This window comes from Mus pahari, chromosome 3 (genome assembly GCF_900095145.1).
Source record: "Mus pahari chromosome 3, PAHARI_EIJ_v1.1, whole genome shotgun sequence".
Taxonomy (NCBI): Eukaryota; Metazoa; Chordata; class Mammalia; order Rodentia; family Muridae; genus Mus; species Mus pahari.
In genome coordinates, this window is record NC_034592.1 from 133,031,569 (window position 1) to 133,058,558 (window position 26,990).

General features: G+C 43.2%; 1 protein-coding gene across 2 annotated transcripts; it reads right to left on the reverse strand.

The window, feature by feature from the left end:
* Positions 1–1,778: 1,778 nt before the first annotated feature.
* Positions 1,779–26,669, reverse strand: Apmap (adipocyte plasma membrane associated protein). 2 transcript variants are annotated; one of them, XM_029536957.1, is made up of 10 exons: positions 26,497–26,621; positions 23,402–23,498; positions 17,937–18,053; positions 12,376–12,491; positions 8,829–8,921; positions 7,675–7,791; positions 5,739–5,913; positions 5,133–5,267; positions 4,515–4,707; positions 1,779–2,885 (listed from the first exon to the last, which is right to left on the reverse strand). In XM_029536957.1, the coding sequence occupies exons 1-10, from the start codon at positions 26,525–26,527 to the stop codon at positions 2,676–2,678; spliced, it is 1,284 nt and encodes a 427-aa protein (XP_029392817.1). In that variant the 5' UTR covers positions 26,528–26,621; the 3' UTR covers positions 1,779–2,675. The 2 variants fall into 2 exon arrangements, with proteins under 2 accessions (XP_029392817.1, XP_021049328.1); XM_021193669.2 differs by lacking the exon at positions 23,402–23,498 and having other exon boundaries at positions 26,497–26,669.
* Between the last annotated feature and the right edge of the window lie 321 nt (positions 26,670–26,990).

Below are 26,990 nucleotides of genomic sequence, written 5' to 3' on the forward strand. Positions count from 1 at the left end.
ACACCTTGATATTAAAAAGAAAGAAAAAAATATGGGTAGGTACAATGTGTATGTGTGTGTGTGTGTGTGTGTGTGCGCGCGCGTGTGCGCGCGTGTGCCCTATTTATTGGGTTCTTATATATATCACTAGTCCAACCCTTATTCCATCCTAATCCCTCCATCCCTCCCTCCCTGCGTCCCTCCCTCCCTCCCTCCCTCCCTTCCTTCCTTCCTTCCTTCCCTCCCTCCCTCCCTCCTTCCTTCCTTCCTTCCTTCCTTCCAATACTAGGTAGGGGAGAAGAAGGTTAGAAGGGAAAGAGGATGTACATTTCTTTAGATTATTTCCTGATGACTAGAGGCATCGAGTTCCTGGAGGCTAGTCCGGTCTTCACTGTCAGGGCATCTCCAGCTCCTCACCTCTTTGCCCATGACCACTGACCACTGCAGCAGCGGGACCCAACTGAAGCCTCTTGGAGCACACCCAGCCCTTCTCCGGGTTCTGGTATTTATACCCTCTGATAAGTTCCCAGAATCCCAAACGTAAACTATCTGCAGCTAGACAATAATCACAACCCTCCCAGTACATGAAACAAATCATTGTCACCTGCTGTGAAGCAGCCTCTTATCCCACACTGGGATTAAAACAAAAACATAGTCACATACCATAACTGGGTTTTTAAAGAAACCAAAATTCTCATTACAGGTATGCTGACCATAAAAATTTCAAAAGGTACTTAATACTGTCAAGCAAAAACTGATTCTTAATAGTTTTTAAACAATTGAGTTAAATTATTAATTACTTGATTAATGTTATAAGAATGTTAGTAAGTCATATTAGAGAACATTCCCTTTAAATTTATAAGAAAAGCATGTCCCACACATTTAAGACAACCCCCATTAGCACCTCACCATGACAAATTACCAGGTAAACACAGGAAATGACACTTGGGAGCTGAAAGCACAGCTGAGTCAAAATGAAGAATCCTTTGCAAAAAATGTAAAACAATTAACTTCACCAGTGAGAATTTAGTCCTAAAGACAGAACTCTTTTCTCAAAAACAACTGACAGTCAACGTACAGGTCCAGAACATGCAACATTCTTAGAGACTCGTTGGTAGCCCAGCTATTCATGCATACCTGATGGATGAGGCACATCACTGCTATTAAAAGTAGTTACATGACTGTTCAATTTTCTTTCCTATACAGTTCCATAAACAGTATTGAGAGTTGGTTAGCCAATGAAACAAGGGCTGCATTCGCTGGTCTGAAGCCTATCTTACCATAAATCTTCTGCTGCTTTATTTCTACAAAGCCAGTTCCAAGGAGGTGACAACTTAAACTCCAGCCACTTCTCCAACTGAACACGAGAAGTGTGGGGAGAGGAGGGCCAGCCAATGGTTTTCATCTACCTCACCTACTGACAATTTTTCAATTTTTGTATCATTAACTATTCAAACTACTGTTTCTGTCAAGTCATTTCAAATACTTCCAGAGACAACGCTTTTTTCAGCATTCTTACACCCAAGTGCCAAGAGCAGAAAATTCAAATAAGAGAGAAGGTACCAACCTACCTGGGATGAATCAAAGTTGGGAAATGCCATTTGGGACCCTTGGTATCCTGACAGGTCCCCTAACTTCACTTCTAAGCAAATTAGATGGCTGTCTTTGCCCTAAAATAATATCCTTACCAAAAGGGTTTTCATACTGACACTGTTAAGGCATTAAAGTAGAAAAATACAATAATTAAAGTAGAGAAGAAACTTCTGGACTATTTTATCAAAAGGAGTAATCAGCAGAAAAGTGGGTTTAATATGATTTATTATTATCAAAATTAAGACCAGTGTATAAACATACTTGCAAAGAAATAAGCAACTTTGAGCTTATTACATTAGCACAAACATTATATCAATAGTTCACTAATCACATCTGTAGGTCTAAAAGGTATCAAGCCATAAAATGGCACTTCTAAAACACCCCTGTGCAGGTACAAACTTGCTGGGTCACCCAATTCCAGTGGAGAAGGCAGTCAGAAAGAAACCCAATGAAATCCTCCTGGCCTCTAAAACAGGAGTCTTGAAAACCCTCTGGCATGGAAAGAGACTTGTAGAGGGTGGGAGAGCACACCTCTACTGTGGAGAAATACCAGAAGTCCAGGAATTCTCACACATCTCACATGGCCCCTGAGAACAAGTTTCAGCTTGAATAATCCCTGCCTCAACACATGCATTACCACTTCCATGGTATACCGCAATAGCACCTCCAAAAGCATGACCCTACTTTAGAATGAAGATACAGGTGTCAGATAGAGCCAGTGGCAATACAAAGGTCCCTGCACAGCCAATCCCCTGCTCTAATCATTAAACCCTGAGCCCCGTGACAAGTGTATTAAATTTTCCAAGTACTAGAGAATTCTTGTACTTAGCATTTTTTTTTTTTTAAAGAGAAATGGCTTTTCCATGATTTGTCTTCCTCATAACAGATACACTATTTCCCTCTAAAAATGACATCAAGTCCAGGTGAGAGGCACCTCTTGGGAGAAAGTATGGGTAAGGTCCATCTTCTCCAGGTTACAGCAGCTACTCCCACACTTCCAAGGACTAGCAGGAACACAGAGACGGCTATGCCCATGGCTCCTTCCAGACCTATGTGACTGTGATGATTCCTGGCATGCACAGTGGGGGCAGCTGCTGGGCTGGCTAAATAGACTGGAGACTGAGTCTGCAGATGAAGGGAGATCTGAAGGAGCCCAGGTACAGGTATCCATCATGTTCATGCGCCTCACTCACATAAGTGACCACCAGTCCATCAGGATCATGCAGGCTTCTCCGGAAGGCACCACTGTCACTGACTTCTAGAACCAGGCTATATCGTGGCACAAACTTCATCACTGTCTCCTGACTGAAGAGCTGGAAGAGAAGTATCAGGGAGGAGAGCTTACCTTCTGACTGAAAGCAAACTGACCACACAAACTTCTCATCACCTAAGAATAGTTCAGCATCCTTGGGCCAGGGAGGTTCCCGTTGGGCAGTAGCAGAATCATGGCCCTCACTCCCATGCAGACCAGACCAAGAATGTTAAGTCTTCACAGAGACAGAAATGGCATAGCCATTCACAGAGAAATGCAAGATATATTCCAAGAGATCACTACACTGAAATCCAGGTGAGAACCATCTTTGCCTGCCAGAACACTGGGTCAAAACCAGTACAGCTTAACCAAAGTAAGCCATGAGTCCTCTATAAATATTCAAGGAGTGGCAAACAATGAAATTTTAAAGCCTTTCACACTCAGAAAGGGACTAGAACGTTAAGTCAGTAAGTCCATCCTAACAATCTCACCTCTAAACAGCCCATTTTTCCATCTTCCTTGAGGCTTGGTCTGTAGTCCCTGTGGGCATGCCCTGCACAGAGCTGGGTACCTCTGAGCACAGCTACCAACAGGTGCAGTCTTGTGGAGCTCATAAAGAGTTCAAAGTGAGAAATCTCACGGAGGGATGTGATTTCTGGCACTAAAGAAAGACACTGGAAAGGAGCAACCCTGTGTGGAGTTTAGAACCAGAGTCTCCTAAGATGCGGTCAATGGCTATAGCAGGGCTGTACTTGGAGATGTGGTCAATGGCTATAGCAGGGCTGTACTTGAAGGAACTGATAAAACAGTAAACACATCTATCTATGCATGGTGGCACTCCTGTAACCTCAGCACTAGAGAGGTAGAAAGTGAGTTCTAATCAAATCTAGGCAATTAGTAAAATCCTGTCTCCAAAACTAAGGAAATATATGCAGGATCAGAGGATCTAGGCATCTCACTGTTAGACAGGAAGGTACAAAGATGAAGGGAACTATAAAAACTAGAAAGGAACTATAAAAACTGAAGGGAACTATAAAAACATAGGGCTCAGTTACACTAGAGATAGTTTGCATAAACTATGGCTTTTAAATTTAAATAGATATGATAAATAAGTGTAAGTGTAAGCATTTGCATGCATTTCCTAGCTTTGCCTCTAAGGAGCCTGATAATGGGTGGCTTCTGAAGTCAGGAGGGTGAAATGACAAAATACTCAGAAGCAAGGAAAACACAGAAGGAGGCAAGGGCAAGGCACAAATGTTTCAACTTTTAGTATGGGCTAAAGAATAAAATCGGCTTATAATTCTAGGGAAGTCCCTTTGTAAGCAAAGTGCTTACCACTCAAAGGAAGAAGTGGCAGCACATGCCCAATGCTAGGACACAGAAAGAGGCAGATCCCGGGGGCTCAAAGGCTGGGCTGCCCTGCCTATCTGATGAACCCCAGATAAGAGACCATGTTTCACAAAACATGGTAGACAGCTCCAGAGGACTGACCATAGGGTTGAAATCAGCCTTTACACACATGCACACACTTTGTGTGAACACATAAATGTGCTTAAAAGTAGGTATGACAGGTACCAAATATTCTATCTATACCTGGAAGTTTGAGAACTATAGAAACAATAGAGAGCAATAGAAATAGACCACAAGACTCATTTCCATCTTGCTTTTTGGAATTAATTTTCATAATTACCTTAAAAATCATTCTCTTAATAAAAGGCTTGTCAGATAAGAAATCCAACATGGAAAACCCAGGGTTAGCACGAATGGTTGCAGCAGCAACCCAGTATCCACCAGAGCTGCTGGGCCGGATATTGTCAGGAAATCCAGGCATGTTCTCCACAAACATATCTGCCCCTCCTTTCATCAGGCCAGACACATAGACTCTGAAAAACATGTCCAAGTAGGCAATGAGAAATAGAAAAAAAAATTAAAGAAAAGTTTTTAGCCAAGTACAAAACTGGTCTTAGTTCAAAAATATGTACGGAAAATACCATCCACATATCTGTCATGAATGCAAGCAAAGCTGCTGACAGACATCTTAAAGACTACACAGGCAGGAAGAACCAAAGCCTACCTTACAGGAAACAGACTGCAGCTATACTGGTGGCATGAAATCAAGACACACTGTACTGTGACCCTTGCAAAGGCTGAGACGTAAGTAAGCCCAGTCTAACTTCAACTTCCTCATCATTACATAGACAGGAGGTGTGAAGCATCTCAGATATCTATTCACCTCATGTCTACCCCACCACAGGCCATGGCAAGCTATGGAGAAGAACTGATAGATCCACTCACATCATACACATACCTTCGTATCCTGGCCATAGTTGTCTCTGCCACTAGGACAAAGTCTTCCTCAGGAGAGAGCTGAACTCCATTAGGGAACTGCAACTGGTCCAACAAAACCTTCACTTCTTTCGTTACAGTATCATACTCTAATAGGCTGTGGAAGACCCAACACAACAGTCACAAGAGAGAAGAGCCCATGGTCACTTGTGGGCTTTGGGAAAGGTACAGTGACTCAGCCTCCTACTGGAGTGATAAAACCCAAGTCATCAATCTATGTGGCTGTAGTCCCAGGCTGACGAGTAAGGACTCTCCCAGTCTACAGCTGATCCAGTATCCTCTTGCTGACCAGAAAACTACGTCAGCACAGTGAGAGCCATTACACCAGCCTTTAGAGTCATGGCCTGAAACCTAGGCCTGCTGGTGGACCTCACCCACTCTCTCTAGAATCACCCTTATGACTAGACTTCATTTTATTTCCTCTGAGGTAGTGAGATCATCCTAAGCCTCTAAGGTGGTATTCCTACACACTGGCACACTGTGCTAAGACCCTACTATAGCTTCCAGCAGAAACAGGGTCTGCTGCCATCAGATCCCCTAATTGAAAGAGGCCAAAAGGAACACTTGCCGCCCATCATCAGTGCCCTCCATCACCAGAAGCAGGTAGTCTCGTCTCTGCCACTTGCTGCTGGAATCCGTGAAATAAATCTTCCTTCCATCCCGAGTAACAGTGAGATCATTCACAAAGGACATTTTCTTGCCCTCAATGGGAGTCTCAGTGGATAGCAGCAGTTTCACCGAACCTGAAGTTATAAAAAATTAAAGATTTGCTGTCACTTTAGGAATTTGTTTCTTGATAATTTCACAATGTTAATCAACACAACTGGTATCAAGAGAAAAAACCTAAAATGAGCTTTTCTATCCCCCAGTGAGCTTTCTTATCCCCTAGGTACCAACTATAGGTGATAATCTTTTAGAGTTTTTTGGTTTGTTTGTTTGTTTTTACTAAATTTTACTGAAGGTAGAATCCATCCTAAGGGTGAAGAATACATTCTTAAGATGAACAAAATTAAAACAAAGCCTATTAAGAACAATATATAAAAGTATCTAGTACTATGTGTTAGCCTGGGAGAATAAAAAGTCAAGTATTCCATTTGTCCACTTTTACATTCGCAGCAATAATAGTGAGTTTTTCAAACTAGCCAGAAATGAGGAACACACTGCAGTTCTAGGTATGAGAGGCAAAGGTTAGAGAAGGGCAAAAACTCAGTAACTGGACACCTGCTTGGGTGGTACAATGAGACCTCCCAGCTCAAAACTCAAAATTCAAATAACAGAAAGGACATATATTGAGTGGCAAGCTTCCTATATACACTATTATTTAACTCTGTGCAAGAATCCACAGGGAAGATCTACTATTAACCTTCCGTGCTATATGGAAAAACAGGAACAGAGAGGCCAAGCAACCTCTCTAGACATAACCAACAGAAAGCAGTGGCCAATCTGCAATGCCCACGGTCTAGCCCCATGTAGAGATCCTCCATGCTGTATGCCATGTCTTCCATGGAGAGAGCACACAGAACATATTATAATACCATTTCTGGTAGTATCGTGACCAGTAACAAGAAAAAAGAGGAGTAATTGCCTAAGGGGGAAAAGATTCTCTGACAAGAAGATGAGGAATGATGTTTACAAAATAACCCTTCTGAGTTTGGAGCAGAGACTGAAGGAATGACCATCTAGAGACTGCCCCACCTGGGGATCCATCCCATATACAATCACCAAACCCAGACACTACTGTGGATGCCAACAAGAGCTTGCTGACAGGAGACTGATATAGCTGTCTCATAAGAGGCTCTGCCAGTGCCTGACAAATACAAAAGTGAATGCTCACAGCCATCCATTGGACAGAGCACAGGGTCCCCAATGAAGGAGCCAGAGAAAGTACCCAAGGAGCTGAAGGGGTTTGCAGCCCCATAGAAGGAACAACAATATGAACTAACCAGTACCCCCTCGCCCCCCGCCCCTAGAGCTCCCTGGGACTAAATCACCAACCAAAGAAAACATATGGTGGGACATGGCTCCAGCTACATATGTAGCAGAGGATGGCCTAGTCAGTCATCAATGGGAGAAGTCCTGTGAAGGCTCTATGCCCCAGTATAGGGGAATGCCAGGGCCAGGAAGCAGGAGTGGGTGGGTTGATGAGAGGGGCAGTGGGGGAGGGGATAGGGGGTTTTCAGAGGGGACACCAGGAAAGGGGGATAACATTTGAAATGTAAATAAAGAAAATATATAATTTTAAAAAATTAAGAAAAAAAATAACCCTTCTGAGAGGCAGTGGCTAAAACACAGATACTGGAGAATAACTGGGTAGGAACCAAAGCAGGTTTAGAAGGGCAACTCTCTGGTGGCCAATACAGTATCTGTGGGCAATACTTGTGGTATTATTTACTAAGAAAACACTGCAGTTGTCTGAAGACTATATTTAACAATCTTATTAAATGTGTTTTATATGTATACTCTTTGAAAAATCTGAAAATATCAAAGAAACAGTTGTAACATACGTTTCTGAGGATTTACTTCGAACAGTCCCTTGTACGCATCAACCACAAAAAGGGTCCCATTGGGCCCTGCCCGGATGCCCAGGGGTCTCCCACAGGTAGGTTCATCATCTCGGGTTTCTAGGAAGATAAACGATAGGAATCGGCGGCTGCTCCAAGAGTCTACCTGTGCCCTCTTCAGTGTCCAAGTATCTCTCCCATACCTCCCTAAACAGACTCCATGCTAGACAGAGCAAAAAGACCACAGTGTTAGAACCTGGCCTGCCTCAGCTGAGGGTCACTGCAAGGAGCTCAACATCAGTGCTTACTGTAGGTGCTAGCACCGCAGACTCACAGAGTGTGCTGCTACAGGGTGCTTACTGCAAGGGCTACTGCACCACAGGCGTGCCCACTGTCCAGTGCTCAGTGTAGGTGCTGAGGGCAGGTGCTATGTGGAGTGGAAAGGACTAAAGAAGCAAATCTTGAGTATGTGCGTGGGTATACAAAGATGCCTGAAAAGGTACTCATTAAATGTCAGCCCAGATATCACAAAAGATGCAAGATGATTTTTTATTTTGGTTTTGTATATTAATATTGTTTTTATTTTGAAATAAAAACATCATTTTTTATAAACTATCCCAGTTATCAAAATTGACAACTAGGCTGTATACCCGAGTGGTAACACAACTTCCTAGTCGTCAGGGCCTAGACTCCAACCAGGCTACCACAAAAAAATAAATAAAATCAATAAAAATTTACAATGAGCTAATTAATAAAAATGGTAAGACTCCTTTGGACCAGTTTTTAAACACTGGATTCTTCTGCTCACGCTTCCCAAGTTTGAATGAGACTTGAGTAAAATGACTGAAATCCCTGAGGAGCTACTAAAGAATTACATGTAAGCCTCAGGACAGTCACAAAGCCCCTGCCTTTATATAAAGCAGCACCCACATCCACAGCCATCAGCAGCTGACATTCCCGGAAGGCAACCCGAGTGGGATGCTGAGGGGATATGGCACAAGGAAGTACATGACCACTGCCCAACTGGACGCTCCAAGGCCAGATGACCTGGCAATAAAACACGGAGGCAGCACTACAGCATGTCCTATCTGCCAAATAGTCAGCAGATCTCCAAGGGTGAAAATGACTGCTTTCCAAATGAAGCTTCAACAACTTACTGCAAGGGCCTGAACCAAACCGAGCGATGGTCTCTATTTCTCCATTTTCAAGTTTTACAACTCGGCCATCTGCTGTACCAGTAAACAGCACATCTGTTTATGAAGACAAAAGGGAAAAGAATATTAAAAGGTTGGCCTAATAGCTATGATCACACTGTCTCTTCTAAAAGGCCTGGTTATATTTTAACAGCCAGAAAGAAAATAGCAATTCTGAAAATGATGGTGAAATGATGTATAGGAAAATTTTAAACCCTTAAAATGTAAAGTAACAAGCCAGCAGGTGAGGGGTAGTGGGTGGGAGTGGTGCACACCATTAGTCCCAGCACTATGGAGGTAGAGGCAGATGAGCCTGTGAGTTTGAGGCCAGCCTAGTGCACAGAGCAAGCTCCAGGACTGCCAGGGCTACAAAGATAAACCCTGTCTCTGGGGAAAAAAACATTAAAGTAACAAAATTATGGGGGCTGACTCTGGAGCTTCCTTGAAGAATGAAATTGGCCAAAGCTTTACATAGAGAAATAGACAATATGAACAGACCTATGCATGTTAAAGAAACTGAATAAGTAATTAACAATAGTGCGACAAAAAGCATCAGTCCCCAATGAGCTGGCTCACTGGTGAACTCTACCGTAAAAAATTACAGCCAAATCTCTAAAATTTGCTTCAGAAGACAGAAGCTGAAATAATACTTCTTACCTCATTCTACAAGTTACAACTTCTGTATTGCCCTAAAAAAGACACTAAGGGAAACCACTGGCCACTATCCACAAACACAGACGCAAAAGGCACCTGAAGAGAATGTATGACTCTAATGCCGCAAGGTTCTGAAAACGGCAAACAATGCAGACATTTAAGTCACTAGTAGCCAAGAGTTAAAGAGGGAAGAACAACACAGGTAGATTTTAGGACGGTGAAAATATCTTGCATGATGGCATTACAAATCTGTCCAAATCCCAGAGTATCCAATGCCAAGAGTGACCCCAACCTAAAAACCGACAGTGGCAACAGTAGCACAGCTCTGGAAGGTGACAGCCGTGAGAAGGAAAGCCTGCGTGCACCCACTCTGATAACACCTCCAGTGTTTGTTCCACTATGAAAAATAGTTTGCTCTGGTCAAAAGCCTAAGGCTGAGAAGCTAGAAGTCCTACAGGGGAACCAACTACTGTTTTGCTAAGTAGAAATGGTGTCATATTGCCTTCTACACATACATGTTTGTACATATAGATTTGTGTTGCTCTCAGCCTCGGTCAGAGCTTTTCTCAGCAGAGGGTGACGGCTAATGCAGACTTCAACTGGTCAAATTGTCACTGAGGGTAAGTGACTGCTGAGTGTTCAAGCCTCAGAAGACATCCACATCACTGTCCCTCCAAGGCTCAGGAAACATCCCAGGAGAGGGGAACCGAAAGACTGTAAAAGCCACAGGATAGGAAAGAATGCTGAGAAGCACTGTCTCATTTATGTGGCATGGTTGTCACATTCAAGAACTCAGAAGCTATGGTTACGTGGACAGGAAGGGCTCTGTCAATATCTCATCATGGACTAGGGAGGGGCTCCTGAGTAATTCCCTGACGATAATATACTGCAATTAGTGGTTGCTGAGAGAGGAGAGTAGTCTTCTTCAGTGATACAGCCAGTTATGCTGCCCGTGTTCTAGTAGATAACCCCCATGTATACTCTTGCAAGGAACCCTACTTAAGCTCAGTGGGCCATTTAAAAGCTAAATAAAAACACGATCAGAAACAAATAAAAACATAAACAGAAAGATGTGAAAATAGACGACTTGGTAGGAAGAACAAAGTGTTCAGGGGGAGTGAAAATGAGTAAGAGAGTGAGGGGGTGAAAATGACAAAAATAAATGTGTGCTTGAAATCATCAAAGATGATAATAAATATATAAAACTGAAGCAATTTTGAACATTTCTGACAGAGAGTTAACAAAGTAGGTTTTATAGCTTTGAGGTTAAAAGCACTCTCGAGGTTCATCTTGGACCCCTATTTGTGAAGAATTCAAACTCACTGTCTAGAAAGAATCTCTGCGCTGCTGCTGATAAAAGTGTTGATGCTAGTGAAAATAACATAATCGCTGAAAAACATTTTTAAAAATGGTTCACTTGAAAACAGATGAAGTATGCTAATTGATGGTTGCTCTCCTAGCACTTGTCCCCAGGCAGGCAGCACCTGCCAGCCTCCCCCAGGACACCGTCCACACAAAGCTGCTGCAGCAGTAGCAGGTGTCCGGGTGCCGACTTAGGCCTCACATCCACAAGAACAGAAGCAGAAAGCTAGCCTTGGGTCCACACCAAAAATGTCACCCAGTACACAGCTCTTCAATACGGAGAGAGAGGGAATAGACGCACTCACTAAGGCAGCAAAGACCACAACCAACACTTACAAGTTCCAGTGGAAACAGCAGTGCTGGCTCCTCACCAGAACTGATGAACCTTACCAACAAACGCCAATCTTTTAAGAGAAACAGAAGTTCTACCGTGAAGTATTTACTCTTACTGGAAAAAAAAATTACTTCACAAGCCATTAACAAGCAACAGCAACTACAGAAATGAGCAGCTGTTGGGTCTAGAGGGAAAAAGCAGGTGCAGAACAAGAGTTTGTCAAACACCTGTGCAGCAGTGGCTCTGGCCAGCTGTGAAACAAAACTAAGTGCACAGCACACAATGTCCACAGTCACTGCCCAGGTAATGTAACAGACTCAGGGCTGCAGCATTTCAAAGCTGCTACTCAGAAATCCCCACCCCAGTCTAAGTTTGTTCAACTCATTAACTGTGTCCTTTCAATACTAAGATTAATTCTCATCCTAATCAACAAACAACAACAACAACAACAACAACAACAACACACACACACACACACACACACACACACACACACGAAAGCCCTACTGCCTAGTTGCAGAATCAAACACATTTACATCAGACCCAGTTCTTGTTTTCAGAAGACCCATCCTGAGATGGATGGGTTCAGTGGCGATACTGAGAGCCTCTATTGTTCACTTCAAAATAAAACCTGTGCAAAACAAAGACAAAGTGAGCAAAGAACTAGGGTGCTATCAAAGAACACCTACCTACCTAACTAGATAGCTCACTGTCAGTGTCTGCATCAGCCTTTCGCCTCCTTACAATACTGAGCACAAAAAAGGGCTCTGTATAAGTTAACTCAAAATCACCCAGTGCAGCTGGGTAGTGGTAGTATATACCTTTAATCCTAGCACGCAGGAGGCAGAGCAAGCAGATCTCTGAGTTTAATACCAGCTCTATAGAATAAGTTCCCAAATAGGCAAGGCTACTCAGAGAAACCATGTCTTGGAAAACAAAACAAACAAAACAACAATAAAAAATACAAAAATGGAATGCAAATCAGGGAATTGGGGAGTTGCTCCCTTGAGATGTTCACAGGTGAGATTCAAGCCCAGAGCTCCTCCCCTATCTGGGAGCTGTGTACCACTGCAGCTACTCTCATAGAACTCACCACCCTAAGCAACAATAGCAACCTGAAAATCAGCCAAGTGTACTCTACAGGTCCCCTGGATTACTTACCCCCAATATTTACTATGGATTCTGGTCCACTAAGTTGGTTTTCAAATAGCCTTTCTGCTTGCTGCAACTTCGTATTTGGATGCAGAACACCAAACATGAAAGGGGGTTCTTTGAAGCTGTAAAATAATACAATTGCAGGATTTTGTGTATAAAAATATTTATGAAGAAAAATGGTTCCTGAGGACCCATGGCATGTCTATCTCTCTGTTTTGACACATAGAACACATTCCCAAAACATCCTTGAATGCCAGAAAATTAAAGATTAAGGGGAAAAATTCAAGAATATCAGAAAAGATTACACTAGGAAATAATTAACAAAAACATTGCAAGTCCCCATACCGCAGACATCCTGAGGGTCTCATCACCATCTACAGCCTCAAGTCAGTTAAACGGACTCACACTCTCTGATGCAGACAGCCCTGTAACTAGTTCTCTGGCTAGTACTGTCTGCCTGACATGGAGGAAGCCTTCCACAGCTGACTACGTTCTTGTTTCACATGTATTGGTAAGAATGGAAGCCAGTCATGGAATAGCATCCAGTGCTTATGACCTCACACAGGTTCACTCCCCCGAGCCCTAGACCATCAATCCCTCCCAAAGTAACTCCAGCAACTTTTTTCCCAATCATCTCCATCCACAGGCAAAAGTGTCATAGCTGCCAGCTACCACTCAGGCCACTTTTAAAGAGACATGATTGCACCTTCCTCCCAGGTCCTCTACTGCCACTCTGCCCTGGCCAGTGTCTTCTCGCCTCTGTTTCTTGATCCCTACAATCTATTCTCAATCAAGCACCCCACTTCACATCACGGCATCTGTCCACTGGTGCAAACACTCCATCTCACTCAGAACCAAAGTCCTTGGAGTAACTTCTTATGCTGCCCAGTCTGGGCCTGCACTGCCCAGTCTAGTCCTGTTACCTCTTCCATTTTGTTGTTTCTTCTGCTCTCCATTCCAGCCCTCACCCTTTTTAGGGTCTTGGGTACCAGGTATTTTTGGTCCTTAACATTAGCTCTCTCATAAGCTCCTCTTTCCTCTTTAGTGAAGCCTACTCTGAACACCCAAGTTAAAACCTGCCACCTCCCTGGGCCCAAGCCTGTACTTCCTCTAATCTTCCCATCGCATTATCATCATCTCACACACTTTTGGATTTGTTTCTCTGGTGTATTTACTATCTGGCCCCATTAGAAGGGATGCTGTGTAGACCAGGAATCCCTTCCTGCTTCCCTCTGCTGTATCTCAAGAACAGTTCCCAATGCGCACTGCTAAGGAGGAGGAAGAAAACTATTTCCCACCCACCCACCCCCCATTCAACAAGGAAGTTTCCTGGCCTGGTCATGAGTAGAGGAGAAGCAAGGGGACTGGAGGGTGGTTGAGAACCTGGAGGATAAAAAGCTCTCTATTCTGCCTACCTGTCAGTTCATGACAATGCACTTTACTCCCTGGGGCCACTTCTGAGTCAGCACCACACTTGAATTAAATTCTCCCTCTTACCCTCTGCCCTGGCTCTCAGTTGTGGCATTCCACCAGTCATAAGGTCAAACAAACCCTTTCAGCTTAACTAGAAAACTTCAGGTGGGGCAGTAAGTAGCCTACCTACTTTGGCCAAGGAATGTAGTTCTGACTCTGGCAAGCCCAACCACCAAGCTAAGTATGCAAAGCAAACCATGTTTGAGCACAAAGCCAATACCAGAGACACTCAACACCTTGGTTTAAATCCTTCCACTCAGGAAGTTCTCAAGAAGTATCAGTGTGTTTTTTCCTGCCCACAGGAAACCTGAGGAAAATCTCAGCAGGAAGGTAACTAGAAAATGTAGAGCCAGAGATAAGTGGCTCATGCTCATCATCTCAGCATTCAGGGGGCTAAAGCCAGATACAAGCTTGAGGCCAACCTGGGCTACAAAGGGAGACCATGTCTCAAGGGGTGGAGGAAACAAGGAACAGGGACAGTCAGACTTAGATGCAAATGGAAAGAGCAGGCAAGCAAGATCCTCATGGTAGTAGTTGGCAGCAGAGGACAGCCACCAAAAAGGCCAAATCAGACAATGTCTTGGGGCCTTACCTAGCTAGTCAGGTCTCAGAGTTAAAGTCAGTGTCACCTGTTCACCCTTGCTAACTCTGTAACTGTACTGTTTATGTCCCGTTATTTATCTTTTTGTTGTCATCATAGTTTTTCAGCCAGGATCATGTTTTGTTCTTTCTTCTGACCCTTTGCTAGCTCTGTCAAATCTAAGTGTGCTGAGTTTGTCTCACACAAATGTCCACAATCCAGGACATTATCCTGTAGCATGCCAACTTAACAGATCTTTGCTCAGCAGCTTCCAATCCAGTTTACCTCTCATAGGGCCTAGAAAACCAATGAGTTTCTACTTACAAACAAAAAGACTGTTTTGCATAGAAGGATATGGGTGTTTCTAGGCATTTTAAATATATACTTAGCAATTAGAGTCAAATTTAAGATGAAAAAGACAGCAATGTTTTGGAGAATAGGTTTTGTTGCTGCCATTTTAAAGAGCATCAGGATGATGAAGTCCACCAGTACCTGAGACTAGAACAGTGTTTCAGAAGTACACATTTTGCTACCAGGATGAAACTCAAAACTCAAAGGGTCAAAATAAAGCAAAAAACAAACTCACTTTAGGAGTAAGTGAGGATATCAAAAGCTAAGAGAAACTAGTGTGTGGCCACACTGAAAGCACTCAAGAAGCTGAGGCAGGCTAGGCTGGGATACTAAGTGGGACCTTGTCACAGGAAGGAAAGAAGCAAGAAAGGGAGAGAGAGAGGGAGGGACGGAGAAAGGGAGGGAGAGAAGGAGATGAGAGAGGGAAAAGGGACAGAGGGAGGGAGGGACAGGTTGGGGAAGACTGTGAAAATCAGCATTACCAAAAGCATATAAAATTAAACCCAAGTAGGACCTCCACTTACAGGAAAAGAAGAAAAGCCATGTCCCACACACACTCCAAGCTCCTACAAGTGGGAGAATAACCTGTGTGGCCTAAAACCACAGAGAACTCACTCTAAAACAGGCTTATGGAAAACTTCTCTAACTCACAGATGTCCCCAAATGCCTTACCTCTCTGTATCACTAAGGTCCTGCTGGCTTTTCTGCTCCTCTACCAACCACATATGACTACACGGACAACCCTGTCATTCTGCTCACATCTTACCATGTTATCCAATGTATCCTCAAAGACTTTGTCATTAAGATGTCAAATATGCCGTTCAACATACTTCTCTTTTGAAACGGAAAAGGAAGGTGGCTTTGAAGAACAAGCCTTTGTCTTCCTACCCCTCCCCCCCCCAGTAACGTCAGCTGACAATCACCCAGTCTAACCGGCTGCAACTCCTGCCTCTTTTGTCTTGTCACCTACTGCATGACCTCTCTGACTACTCAGACTTCTACGTGTGCTCTGAGCTCTCTCTAGTAACCTGGAGGACACTTCCAAACACACAGTCACACTTACTAGCCCCGCCACACACATGATTAATAATGATGACAGAGGCTAGGAGAAGATGGCAGCTCTACCTTCCTCCCATGTGACACAGCACCATTTGTCACATAGTTGTGCTCTAAGCAGAGCCTTTTTGCTGTTTATTAACATTTTTCTTCATCTCACTTCACTGTGAATCTTGAGTTCTCAATCTATTCCTTTTGCTCTGTGTTTAGGGGCCCATTCTCCTAATTTCTGAATGTATTGGTCCCAAATCTGAGCTTATGGAGACTCTCAGCTGCACCTTAACCCTCTTGCCTCACCAGGCTCCCCTTGTTCAATGTCAAATCCTCACTGAGTTGTTTTTCCATTTGCCGTGGGCACAAACCCCTTTTCAGCTAAGTTCCTCACTATTCTTCCCCCACACAAACTGGCCTTTCCTGAGGTCAAAGGATTTCAGTCAACTCCAAAGTTACATTTTCACCTGCTGTTTGCTTGACACACTGATCTGCAGCTAGACACACTGGTCACTCCGCTGTCTTCTTCAAGGAGGCCTAGCCAGCTCAGCTGGGAGTAGACCGAGACATCTTTCTACAGGTTAAGAAGGACCTATGAGAAGACTACCAGATCCTCAGACTCAAACAGGAAGTGTGAAGGAAGGTGTGCCCACTGGCAAAAGATAATAACCAACCGCTCAATCTGACAAAGCTACCATTTCTTCTGGATCCTACAATCCAAGCTAATCTCATTTCCACAGCAGTACACATCTTTATTGGTAGTCACTCATTATTTTGGTTTTGATTTTTACAGTGTTGGGATCAAATCAAGGGTCTTTTCACTTTCCATACCCCCCCGAACGAACACACACACACACACACACACACACACACATCATTTGGTAATTCTAAATATAACAAACAAGGTGATTCTTGCCCACATGTCCACCTAGGATCAGAAATGAGTCTTCCCTCATCTCTGAAGTCAGGTAGACCCGTACCTTAGCTGCCGAACATGTTCTTAGTAAACTGGATCCAATATAAAACCTTAATTTTTATATACAAAACACCAACACATTATTCAGTTGTATATATTACCTTCGCTTCATAGTTAGAGAAAGTTTTTGTATAAAGCCCTTGAAGTTTTACATGAAGTACTAACTCACCTAAAATAAACTTCAGATGGTTTCATTCCCACTCGTGTCTCCACTAGACTCTTTTGGCACGATGCTTTGAAGTTTTGCTACTACAGAATCTATGTGAATTCCCTATGTGAATATGTCAAACTTATTTAACCAAATAGAAGAACTAGGATTTCCTTTGCTTTCTAGAGGCAGGTACTGCAAAATAATTGGGAAAACAGAGGCTCAGGGAGATAAGAGAGCTCCTTCATGAAAATCTCAACCTACCTTCCCTTTTCCCCAGGCCAAACCACACAGCTCCTCTATAACCAGCCCAAGTTCAATATCAGCAAACACCAATAAGAGCCTGACTCTGCCCTGCCAATCACAAACATGACTACATGTTAAGGTTTTTTTTTTTTTTCAAATTACAATAAACTGATTCCTCACAGCCCTTCACTGGTGAATTATAATTTAATGGAATTACATAATTACAAATCTTAAAAGCTAGTTACTTACAAAAGCTATATAAAGTGATTTAAATCACCATAGGGTGCTTCTGCTACTTCAAATGAACTAAGGTCAGTTATTTCAATCTCTTTGAGCTTCCCTAAAGCTGATTTTCTTTTCTTTTCTTTTTTTTTTTTTTTTTTTTTTTTTTTTTTTTTTTTTTTTTTTTTTTTTTTTTTTTGAGACAGGGTTTCTCTGTATAGCACTGGCTGTCCTGGAACTCACTTTGTAGACCAGGCTGGCCTTGAACTCAGAAATCCACCTGCCTCTGCCTCCCAAGTGCTGGGATTAACACCACCACCTGGCTGAATCTGATTTTCATACCTGGTTTCTATCACAATGTCAGGGACAATTTCATACATACTGAGTTATAGCTAATTCAACATGAAACTCAAGTGCTAAAGAAATAGAGCTCTCCTACTCGTAACCAATTCCCAATCCCCACTGATTCTATCACACAGCCCCACTTGGTGGTAGAACCCTGCCCAAGACTGCTGAACACTTACCTGAAACTCTGGGGATCTATGGGGGACTCCAACAGCATCATGGCTCCAAGTAGGGGAATGGCAAGGGACATAGCCAGCATCAAGAAGGTCATTCTGAAAACTCTGCCACTAAAGGAACTGCCAGAAATAAAACAGAGTGACAATCAGCACAGCCACACACACTGACAAGCCTGGCTGCTCTGAGGGCCCACTCTGAAGCACAACCGCTCACCTAGTTTCTCTGCTCACCCAGTTTCCCCACTGCAAGGTCACTAGCTTTGTGGTTCATAGTTAAATTTTAGCAGTTTGGCAATCTTGGCAGGCATGACTATTTCTTTCTGTAAAATCTTGCTGTGTAAAATACTCTGGTCTGTCATAGTCCAGATATTCTTTCTTCTAGCTGAATTTTAAAGGAAAAACTCACAGAACTAATGAATACAAAATGTAACAGAAGAGCTATGCACAGTTCACAAACCTGTAGCCCACCACTTACGAGTCTAAAGGAGGAGGATTATAAGTTTAAGATTTTTTTTTTTTTTTTTTTTTGAGACAGGGTTTCTCTGTGTAGCCCTGGCTGTCCTGGAACTCACTTTGTAGACCAGGCTGGCCAGCCAGGACTACATGCCAACATTCTGCCTCGGAAAACATGGGAGAAAAGACTTGCAACATGATAAACATATTCACCTACTTGTACAAAGAAGGTAAGCAAACGGGTGGGGATGGACTGAGATTCTCATGAAGGAAACAGAAGCCCTGCCAGCTCTGAGGGCCTCGTTTCCAAAGTATTGTGCACCTCCCATTTCAAGAATCAGAGGAAATTCTTCTTCCTTTGGTGGAATTTGGTAGGTATTCCTGGGGAATTCAAATGGATTCAGCAGTTAAAATTCCACAAGGCCAGGCTGTAGAGATTGCTTCAGGTTAAGAGCACTGACTGCTCTTCCAGAGGTCCTGAGTTCAATTCCCAGCAATCACATGGTGGCTCACAACCATCTGAAATGGGATCTGATGCTCTCTTCTGGTGTGTCTGAAGACAGCTATAGTGTACTCATATACATAGAATAAATAAATCTTTAAAAAAAGAACAAACAAGCTGGGCATGGTGGCGCATGCCTTTAGTCCCAGCACTCAGGAGGCAGAGGCAGGCGGATTTCTGAGTTCGAGGCCAGTCTAGTCTAGAGTTCCAGGACAGCCAGGGCTACACAAAGAAACCCTGTCTCAGAAAAAACAAACAAACAAACAAACAAAATTCCAAAAGGCTTTACCAATCTAAGTGCTACCTCTAGAATCCGAGTAGCTTTCAGACAAATGACAGCAGTGACTATAATACCTCACATATTCTTATCTGGTTTTTTAAAAAAAAAAAAGTGACATCTGTTAGCCTCTTGCTAAAACTCATAGAACCATTATCTCTTTACATAAATGACACTGGAATTTTTACTGAACCCTTGACATTAAGATTAACTTAAGGGGGCTGGAAGACAGTGGATAAAGGCTCTTATTGCCAAGGTTGATAACCTGAATTCAATCTCCAGAACTCAAATGGTGGAAAACCTACATGTACACTGTGTCATGGATGGCCACACACATACACAAACACATACAAATACACACATACATAAATAATTTTTTTAAAAAAGGTTAACTTGAGCAAATTTTAAAAAGCTAAAATCATGAACTTATGAAAATTTTCCTATCTAAAATATTTAAATATACATTAAAAAAGTGAGGAGTCACATTTTAACAGAGCAGATCTGAGGGGAGGGTTTGGGGATGGTTTTATTTTTGACAGGCAATTCCCACTGCCAAAACTGGAAGAACACCAGTGGACTGGCTAGCTTTGTGTCAACTTGACACAGCTGGAGTTATCACACAGAAAGGAGCTTCAGTTGGGGAAATGCCTCCACGAGATCCAGCTGTGGGGCATTTTCTCAATTAGTGATCAAGGGGGAAGGTCCCCTTGTGGGTGGTGCCATCTCTGGGCTGGTAATCTTGGGTTCTATAAGAGAGCAGGCTGAGCAAGCCAGGGGAAGCAAGCCAGTAAAGAACATCCCTCCATGGCCTCTGCATCAGCTCCTGCTCCCTGACCTGCTTGAGTTCCAGTCCTGACTTCCTTGGTGATTTGGTGATGAACAGCAGTATGGAAGTGTAAGCTGAATAAACCCTTTCCTCCCCAACTGCTTCTTGGTCATGATGTTTGTGCAGGAATAGAAACCCTGACTAAGACAATCAAAAAAGTCGAAAGGAGTCTAGGCCTGCTCTTGCCATTAGCAATAGTAGAGAGTGGAAAATGTCTGCACCCAGAGTCCTTGTTACAAAACACTATGAAAGGTTACAATGCTACTATGTATCTTTAAGTATTATGTTAATGGAACCAAACAACATATGATTTTCAGTAATTAACCTCTCTCTTCAACTTGCAACTTGGCCGTGGTAACCCAGAATCCTTTATTCAGCTGCCACTTGTTCAGTAGATCTCTTGGTTCAGTGTCAGCCTGCAGACCCCATGTTTGTCTTCTTCACCACTGTCAGCCCCTCCAGGGCTTAGAGGACTGGGCAAGCCACACTCTTGAAGCCTCTGCTAAGGGCTGGGCCTGATGCTATTTCTCTGAAGTCCTCCATAGGTATCAGTTATAGAGCCAACACCATCACCAACCCAGAGTTAGATGTGCTGCACTGTGGAAGCAACTGTGTGTAAAACCAGTTCTCATAGCAGGGAGCATGATCTTTATGTCTGGTCAGACTGCCTGTGTCTGTTCACTCAGGCAGGGCCTTTCAGCTCTGAGGAAAGCTCCCAGAACTCTGGTGACCTACTGCTGGTTTACTTCTTTTAAAATAACACCAGGCATCAAGGAGCCTCTATGAAAGAGGAAGGACTTCTTTTACTTAGCATAAGATCTTTCAGGATCATTCATGTATTTATGATATAATATATGTCAGTATTATTCCTTTTACAGGTTTTTACTGGTACAAGACTATCCCCATCGTGTGTGTGTGTGTGTGTGTGTGTGTGTGTGTGTGTGTGTGTACACCCAAATGTGTTCATCTACTCATCTACTTATGGACATCTCTGTGTGAATGGAAATTGTTCCTTCTATATAGTGTAGCTTTGAGATTACTTAATAGGTAAAAAGTGTCTGAATGGGATAATGGAAGTAGCCAACCAACACTACAAACACTACAAATCTACTGACCTTCACACATTAAAATGGTAACTGTGTGTTACCAGAATTACATCTCAATCTCCCCCCAAAAATACATATAATATAAATTTATACAGTGGTAAATTACAAAACTCTATCATTTTATAAAACAAAAACCACTAAATTGGAGATTTTAAGTAAATTCTGGGATTTGTTTCCACTAAAGAAAAAAGAAATTCAAAGTCAATGAATCTTCTATGCAAACTGCCAAACCAAAGCCTGGGACTGTGTTTTTTTGTTTGGTCATTGTTGTGGTGGTAGTTGTTGTTATTGTTTGGAAATAGCCTAAGCTTTCCACAATAGAAATAAATTGAGAGGTTTCCATTCAATAAAGCAGGACTGGCTATAGTAGCAATGACAGAAAGATGGTTTTTAAAAGCAAAAGCAAGACTCCCAAAGAGAGCCATAATCGAAGCACTGAGAGAACATTTTACAATACAACCAGGCTATCCCTGCCCTGAACGCACACTGATGCAATCATTCACTTCCTCTGAACCAACGGAGGAACATGTTATATAATCCCAGACCTGTGGCTGCAGGTTGCCATTTAACCAAAGCAAGCATGAAACTCTAACCAAAGTAAAGTTTTCTTTTTTCACTGCCTAACAAAACAAATTCTCCTAATCTGCCTCAGACTCACAGAAACTTCCCTTTATCACACTGTCCCTCACACAGGAAGAGGGTGTTGGGACTAGAACTCAAAAGCCTTGCACATGCTAAGCATGACCTGTCCCACTAAGCTACATTTCCAGTCCCTGTACCTTATATTTTAAAACTCTTAACTTGGTAATCTGATTCAGAGTGTGACACACTACTTGAGTCACTGCCCCTTCACATCATGGTAAAAGGTTCAATTGTGTCCAAAATAAGTCCAGCCAGGATTCAATGCAATAGCTGGAAAAGTAACCAGAATTCCAAAGATGACTTGTAATGGATGTCCCACATCTCCCATTTTGTCAGGATCTGAGCAAGCACCTTTTGTCTTTCAGTGGCCTCAGTGACGGAACCCGAGGTCTCATACGTTAGGCCAACACTGCCACTGAGTGATATCCCTGGACCCTTGACAGGATTTCCTGGGACCTAGTACTATTAATAACTTACAGTTAATAGGATCAAAGCTAAAGAGAAATTTAGAAGCCCCCCTATTAGATGCTCCAAACTTAACTTCCTCCATCAAGACAACCTTCACAGCTTTTGTTTGGATGCTTGCTTGCTTGCTTGCTTGCTTGGTTTTGGTTTGATTTGGTTTGGTTTGGTTTGGTTTTTTGAGTCAGGTTTTCTTTATTATGTAGCCCTGGCTGTCCTGGAACACAATAGGTTGACCAGGCTGGCCTCCATGGCACAGAGATCCACCTGCCTCTGCCTGCAAAATGCTGGGATTCAGAGGCATAAGCCACATTAATGAGCATATCCCAGCTTTAAACAATGCCTGGAGATTCTGATCTATGGATCCAGAGTGGGCATTTTACCTATCATTTGTTCCTAGTGCACAGCTGGACACCATTAATCTTATCCCACTTGCTCCAGGACTACACTATCCAGCTTCTACTAGTAGTGTTAATTTTGCTGGTCAAGTTGTTTGTTTGTTTGTTTGTTTTTTAAGTGGTGTTATTTTTGGTTTGGTTTGGTTTGGTTTCAAAACAGGGTTTCTCTGTCTAGCCCCGGCTGTCCTGAAACTCACTTTTATAGACTATACTGGCCTCCAACTCAGATCTACCTGCCTCTGCCTCCTGAGTGCTGGGATTAAAAGCATGTGCCCCCACTACCTAGCTAGTGAAGTTTTATGAAAACTGAGTATGACTTACCGGAAAATAATCCCCCATGATGATGAAAATAAAGTAGGCACTGACTACTGAGCACTTGAGATGGAGAGAGCTTGTCATATAAATGAGACAAACGACTCTCGAACTCTTACTCTGCACACACTTATCTACTCTTAGGTGAGGTTAACTCTTGACCTCACTGGTCCTGAGACTTGACAGTCCACTTCTAACCCTCTGTACTTTCTCTATGTTGGCTGTCCTCAGACTGTGCACCTGCATAATTTAGCTTTTACCTTTATCTCTATTTTCATTTACAGAACACCACGCATTTCTGCTGGCAACTTATTTTCCAGGTGAACCCTGAACAACCAACTTATTTGTCCAAATTTCTTAAGAAGAGCCTAGAGCAATGCTTTCTCCCTTGAGAATGACACCCTGAACTGCCTGCAGTCTCTATGGGAAAGGGCAAGTCACAGTGACGCAACCTGTTCTGACAACTGTGTTAGCAAAAGCCACTACTTACAAAATCTTCTGCCGTTTCAACAGCCAAATTCGAAGGATATTCTTCAACTCTCCCTGTATTTGACCACCAGACCACAGGGCCTTCAAGAGCCACAAAGCTTTGAATGAGATAAAAAGACACCAAGAATTCAAGAATGAACTGTGAACTCTGCAGGAAAAAAAAAAAATCTATTGGCTCCAAATCCACACAGTAACAAGCAACCAAGGAAGCATGAAGGCCACAAGTCTCACCTTTTAAAGAAACTAAACCTCGAATCTGCTCATTTTTTCACATTCTTTTCTCCTAGAATCATTTTTCTATAAAAAGAGTAAAAATTTAGTGTCTTAATTGAGCAGTTACAGAAAAGCAAGAGGTGGTGGTGGCACACACCTTTAATCCCAACACTTGGGAGGCAGAGGCAGGTGGACTTTGAGTTTGAGGCCAGCCTGGTCTACAGAGTGAGTTCCAGGACAGCCAGAGCTACACAGAGAAACCCTGTCTCGAAAAACCAAAAAGAAAAAAAAAGACCCATTTGAAGACACATGTAGACAGTGCTGAGATGTAAACACTATAATCCTAACTCTCTTATCTCCATCTTAGATTGGAAAATTGGGAAACTGAACTTAGACCTCCAGAAACTCACTGAAACACTATTGTTAAATCTCAGTGCAACTTTCACTCCTGAACACTTACATATACTAAAAACTAAAGCAAACTTCCTAAACAGAAGGGTGTTTCAAAAGACAGTCTCACAGTGTAATGATTACTCTTTCAATAAAGTTCCTGAAGCATCTGGGAAACCCGTATCAAACAGTAACTCTAACAGGTGGTGTTAAAATGCCCCACTCGTCTGTGCTCCACACTGGCTACAAGGATTCAACAATCAAATCTGCTGTGTAGCTCACTCAGACATTCCAAAGCTTTAACCCAAAACTCACTCTCAGAGCACAATTCTGAAAGATGCTTCTGAATGACTGTCCAGCATCCAGGTCTGTCCTTCACTCACTCTCACCTCATCCTCCAAGTTTGTAACATCATTCACTCACAGAGACCTCAATAGCCCTGTCGAAGTGAATGTTGCTTTTCCTGCAAGTCAGGAAACTTGCCAAAGTATTGCAAAATGCTCCTCCCACTATTAAAACCTGTTTTCCTTCTTTTATTCTGATAATCAAGGTTTCCATCACTCCATTCTGAGGTGTGTCTAAGATTTTTGACACTGCAACCTCCTGCTATCATCTACAAAATTCACACTCTACTGTGCAACAATATTTAGGGAGGGAGGGAGGGAGGAGGGGGAGAAAGGGAGGGAGAGAGAGAGCGCGCGCTCTCATAATGTTTTAAGTCAGTTTAAGATTTTGTGTTAGGTTTACAGGTTTTAGCAAGTCTAAAGTTTATTCTAACATTGTTTGTTTATACGTTTTTCAGATTCCATGCTTTCTTTTTCTTTCGTTTTCTGCACTGAAAATCAAGCCCAGGGCCTTGGGTGTATTAAGTAAGTGTCCAACCTCTGAGCTCCCAACTTTCAGCTCTCTTCACATTCCCTGATTCACATTCAATCCTATACCCTTACAGAAGTCAAGAAGATAGTTGGACAAACTATTAGAGATGACTACAAGAAAAAAAAAAAAAAACAGGAGAACTGCTAAAAATGACAAACAGGAATGTCATCACACGGGTGGCAATAACTCACTTTAAAAGCAACCATTACAGATCACTAAAGATAAAATAAGAAACATGTTGACAAACAGCAAGCATGTTTACAAACGGCAAAGTCCAAACACTGTAAGCACAAATGTAAGACACTGGAAAAGATCAGATGGAAAGAGATGATAGTTTGGGGTCTAATTTGTAGCCATTAAGGAAGAAATCCCACAGAGAACCTTAAAAAAGGATAAATATGCCCCTTTGCCCGGGGATCAGAGTATCACAGAAGCTGTTCTAAATATCAGGCCAATCTAGCAAGAGCCACAGGGTGCCCAGTGGCAAAGCACTTTACTTCTCCAAGTGCCGGGATGGGGCCCTCCACAGCTCCACTCTTCCCTAGTTCTCCTAGTTCCTGCCCTTAGGTTTGGCCACTCCTTAAAAAAAGACTCACCAACCATTGGCAATTAATTAGCAATATCCACAACAAGCGGGTTGAGCAATTTGTCATAATCTACCCACATTTAGCAAGGTGAGTCCTAGTTAAGGAGATCTCAAGGCTACCTACTTTGGCCGGTCTCCCTCATCAAGATCCATACTAGTTAGTACCTTCCTGTTCTTTTACAAACTCCTCTTTCCAAAGTCAAAACATGTTTGTATGTTTATCTTATTATCATTAGTCAAACCGATCATCTGAAGCAAAAACTGTCTCTCATCTAGTATGTACCATACCCCTTCACCACACTGCTGGTGACCAAATAAATATTTCTAATATTTCTATCATATAAGTTAATTCCACAACTTTGAGGCTGATCTAGAAATTCAAAGTATAAAATTCTGGTCACCGAGTTGAAAAGTGAATTTTAAATGTCTTCTAGTACGGTTTAAGAAGCATGCTTCATATTTGGGCTAATAGAGTATTTTGAAATTCAGAAAGACTGGGGCCAAAAAAAAATTTTTTTTAAAGGATTTATTGTCAGTAACTACTGTCCCTATTAGAAAAACCTGCAAGGCCGAATTCTCAGAAACACTGCCAACAATGTCAGTCGGTTCTCTACTCCACGCTGAGGAGTACAGACTGCGCGGCGACAGTAGATGCAGGAGGACGACCTTCGCAGAAAGGAGACCCAGCATCTTTTCTGACTTCTCTTTAAGGAAAGGGAATAACGAGGAACGCGAAAGACTCGGCTGCCCGCAGTGGTCAGGTGGCTGTCCCAGGAGTATCAGAGGATCCAACAAGGACACGTCGGGAAGATGCGTGGAACTAAAGAAAGGCAAAAGGCGCTGGCTCCAGCGGGTGGGTGGCAAGAAGGGACAGAAAAGGTCCACAGCAGCGTGAGGGCGGACAGCCAGGTCCACGCAAGGCCTCGCCCCGCAGATGTGTCCTGTCAGCCCGAACCCGGCTCCTGGGTCCAAGCGGGGACAATGAGGAGGATTCTCTCCCGTGGGAGGATCCCAGCCCAGGTCCTGCCTACCTGCCCTCCTTGACCTCCGGGACCTGGCCATCGTCCGTGACGACCTGCGGCCGCAGGGGTCGGCGCTGCCGCAGCCCGTCCGCCTCGCTCATTCTGCCGCCCTCTCCACTGACACCTCCGACACCGCCGACACTCGGCAGCGCGGGTTTCAGAGCCACCTCCTGGCGCGAGGAAATGACGTAAACTTAGCGCTGGAGCTGCAATGCAGGCCACGCCCCCCTTTGGGAGCTTGGCACAGCAGTGAGGCTCCACCCCCCGGCCCCAGCCTTCAACTGCAGGCAAATGGTTAGGGGGTCCCTCCCTCCCTCAGTGAGCAGAGTCTGGATAGCGAGGCTGCAGCGGGGTCTTCCTCAAGTCCCAGTGCTGGGCCGTGGAGTGTGCTGTAACAAGTCTGCAAAGGGAAGATGCCACTGATTCTTAACGAAATGTGTTCAATGCAGTAATCCCCGCCTGAACTGTTTGTTATCTTTTCTGAAATGATTCCGCTAAAGTTC

Excerpts from the sequence above, each read along its gene's own strand:
- Apmap (XM_029536957.1), bottom strand. The coding sequence starts at position 26,527 with ATGGCCAGGTCCCGGAGGTCAAGGAGGGCAG. Across the intron at positions 23,499-26,496 it reads CCGGAGGTCAAGGAGGGCAG|CTTTGTGGCTCTTGAAGGCC; the intron begins GTAGGCAGGACC and ends TCTCATTCAAAG. Across the intron at positions 4,708-5,132 it reads ACTATGGCCAGGATACGAAG|AGTCTATGTGTCTGGCCTGA; the intron begins GTATGTGTATGA and ends CATGTTTTTCAG.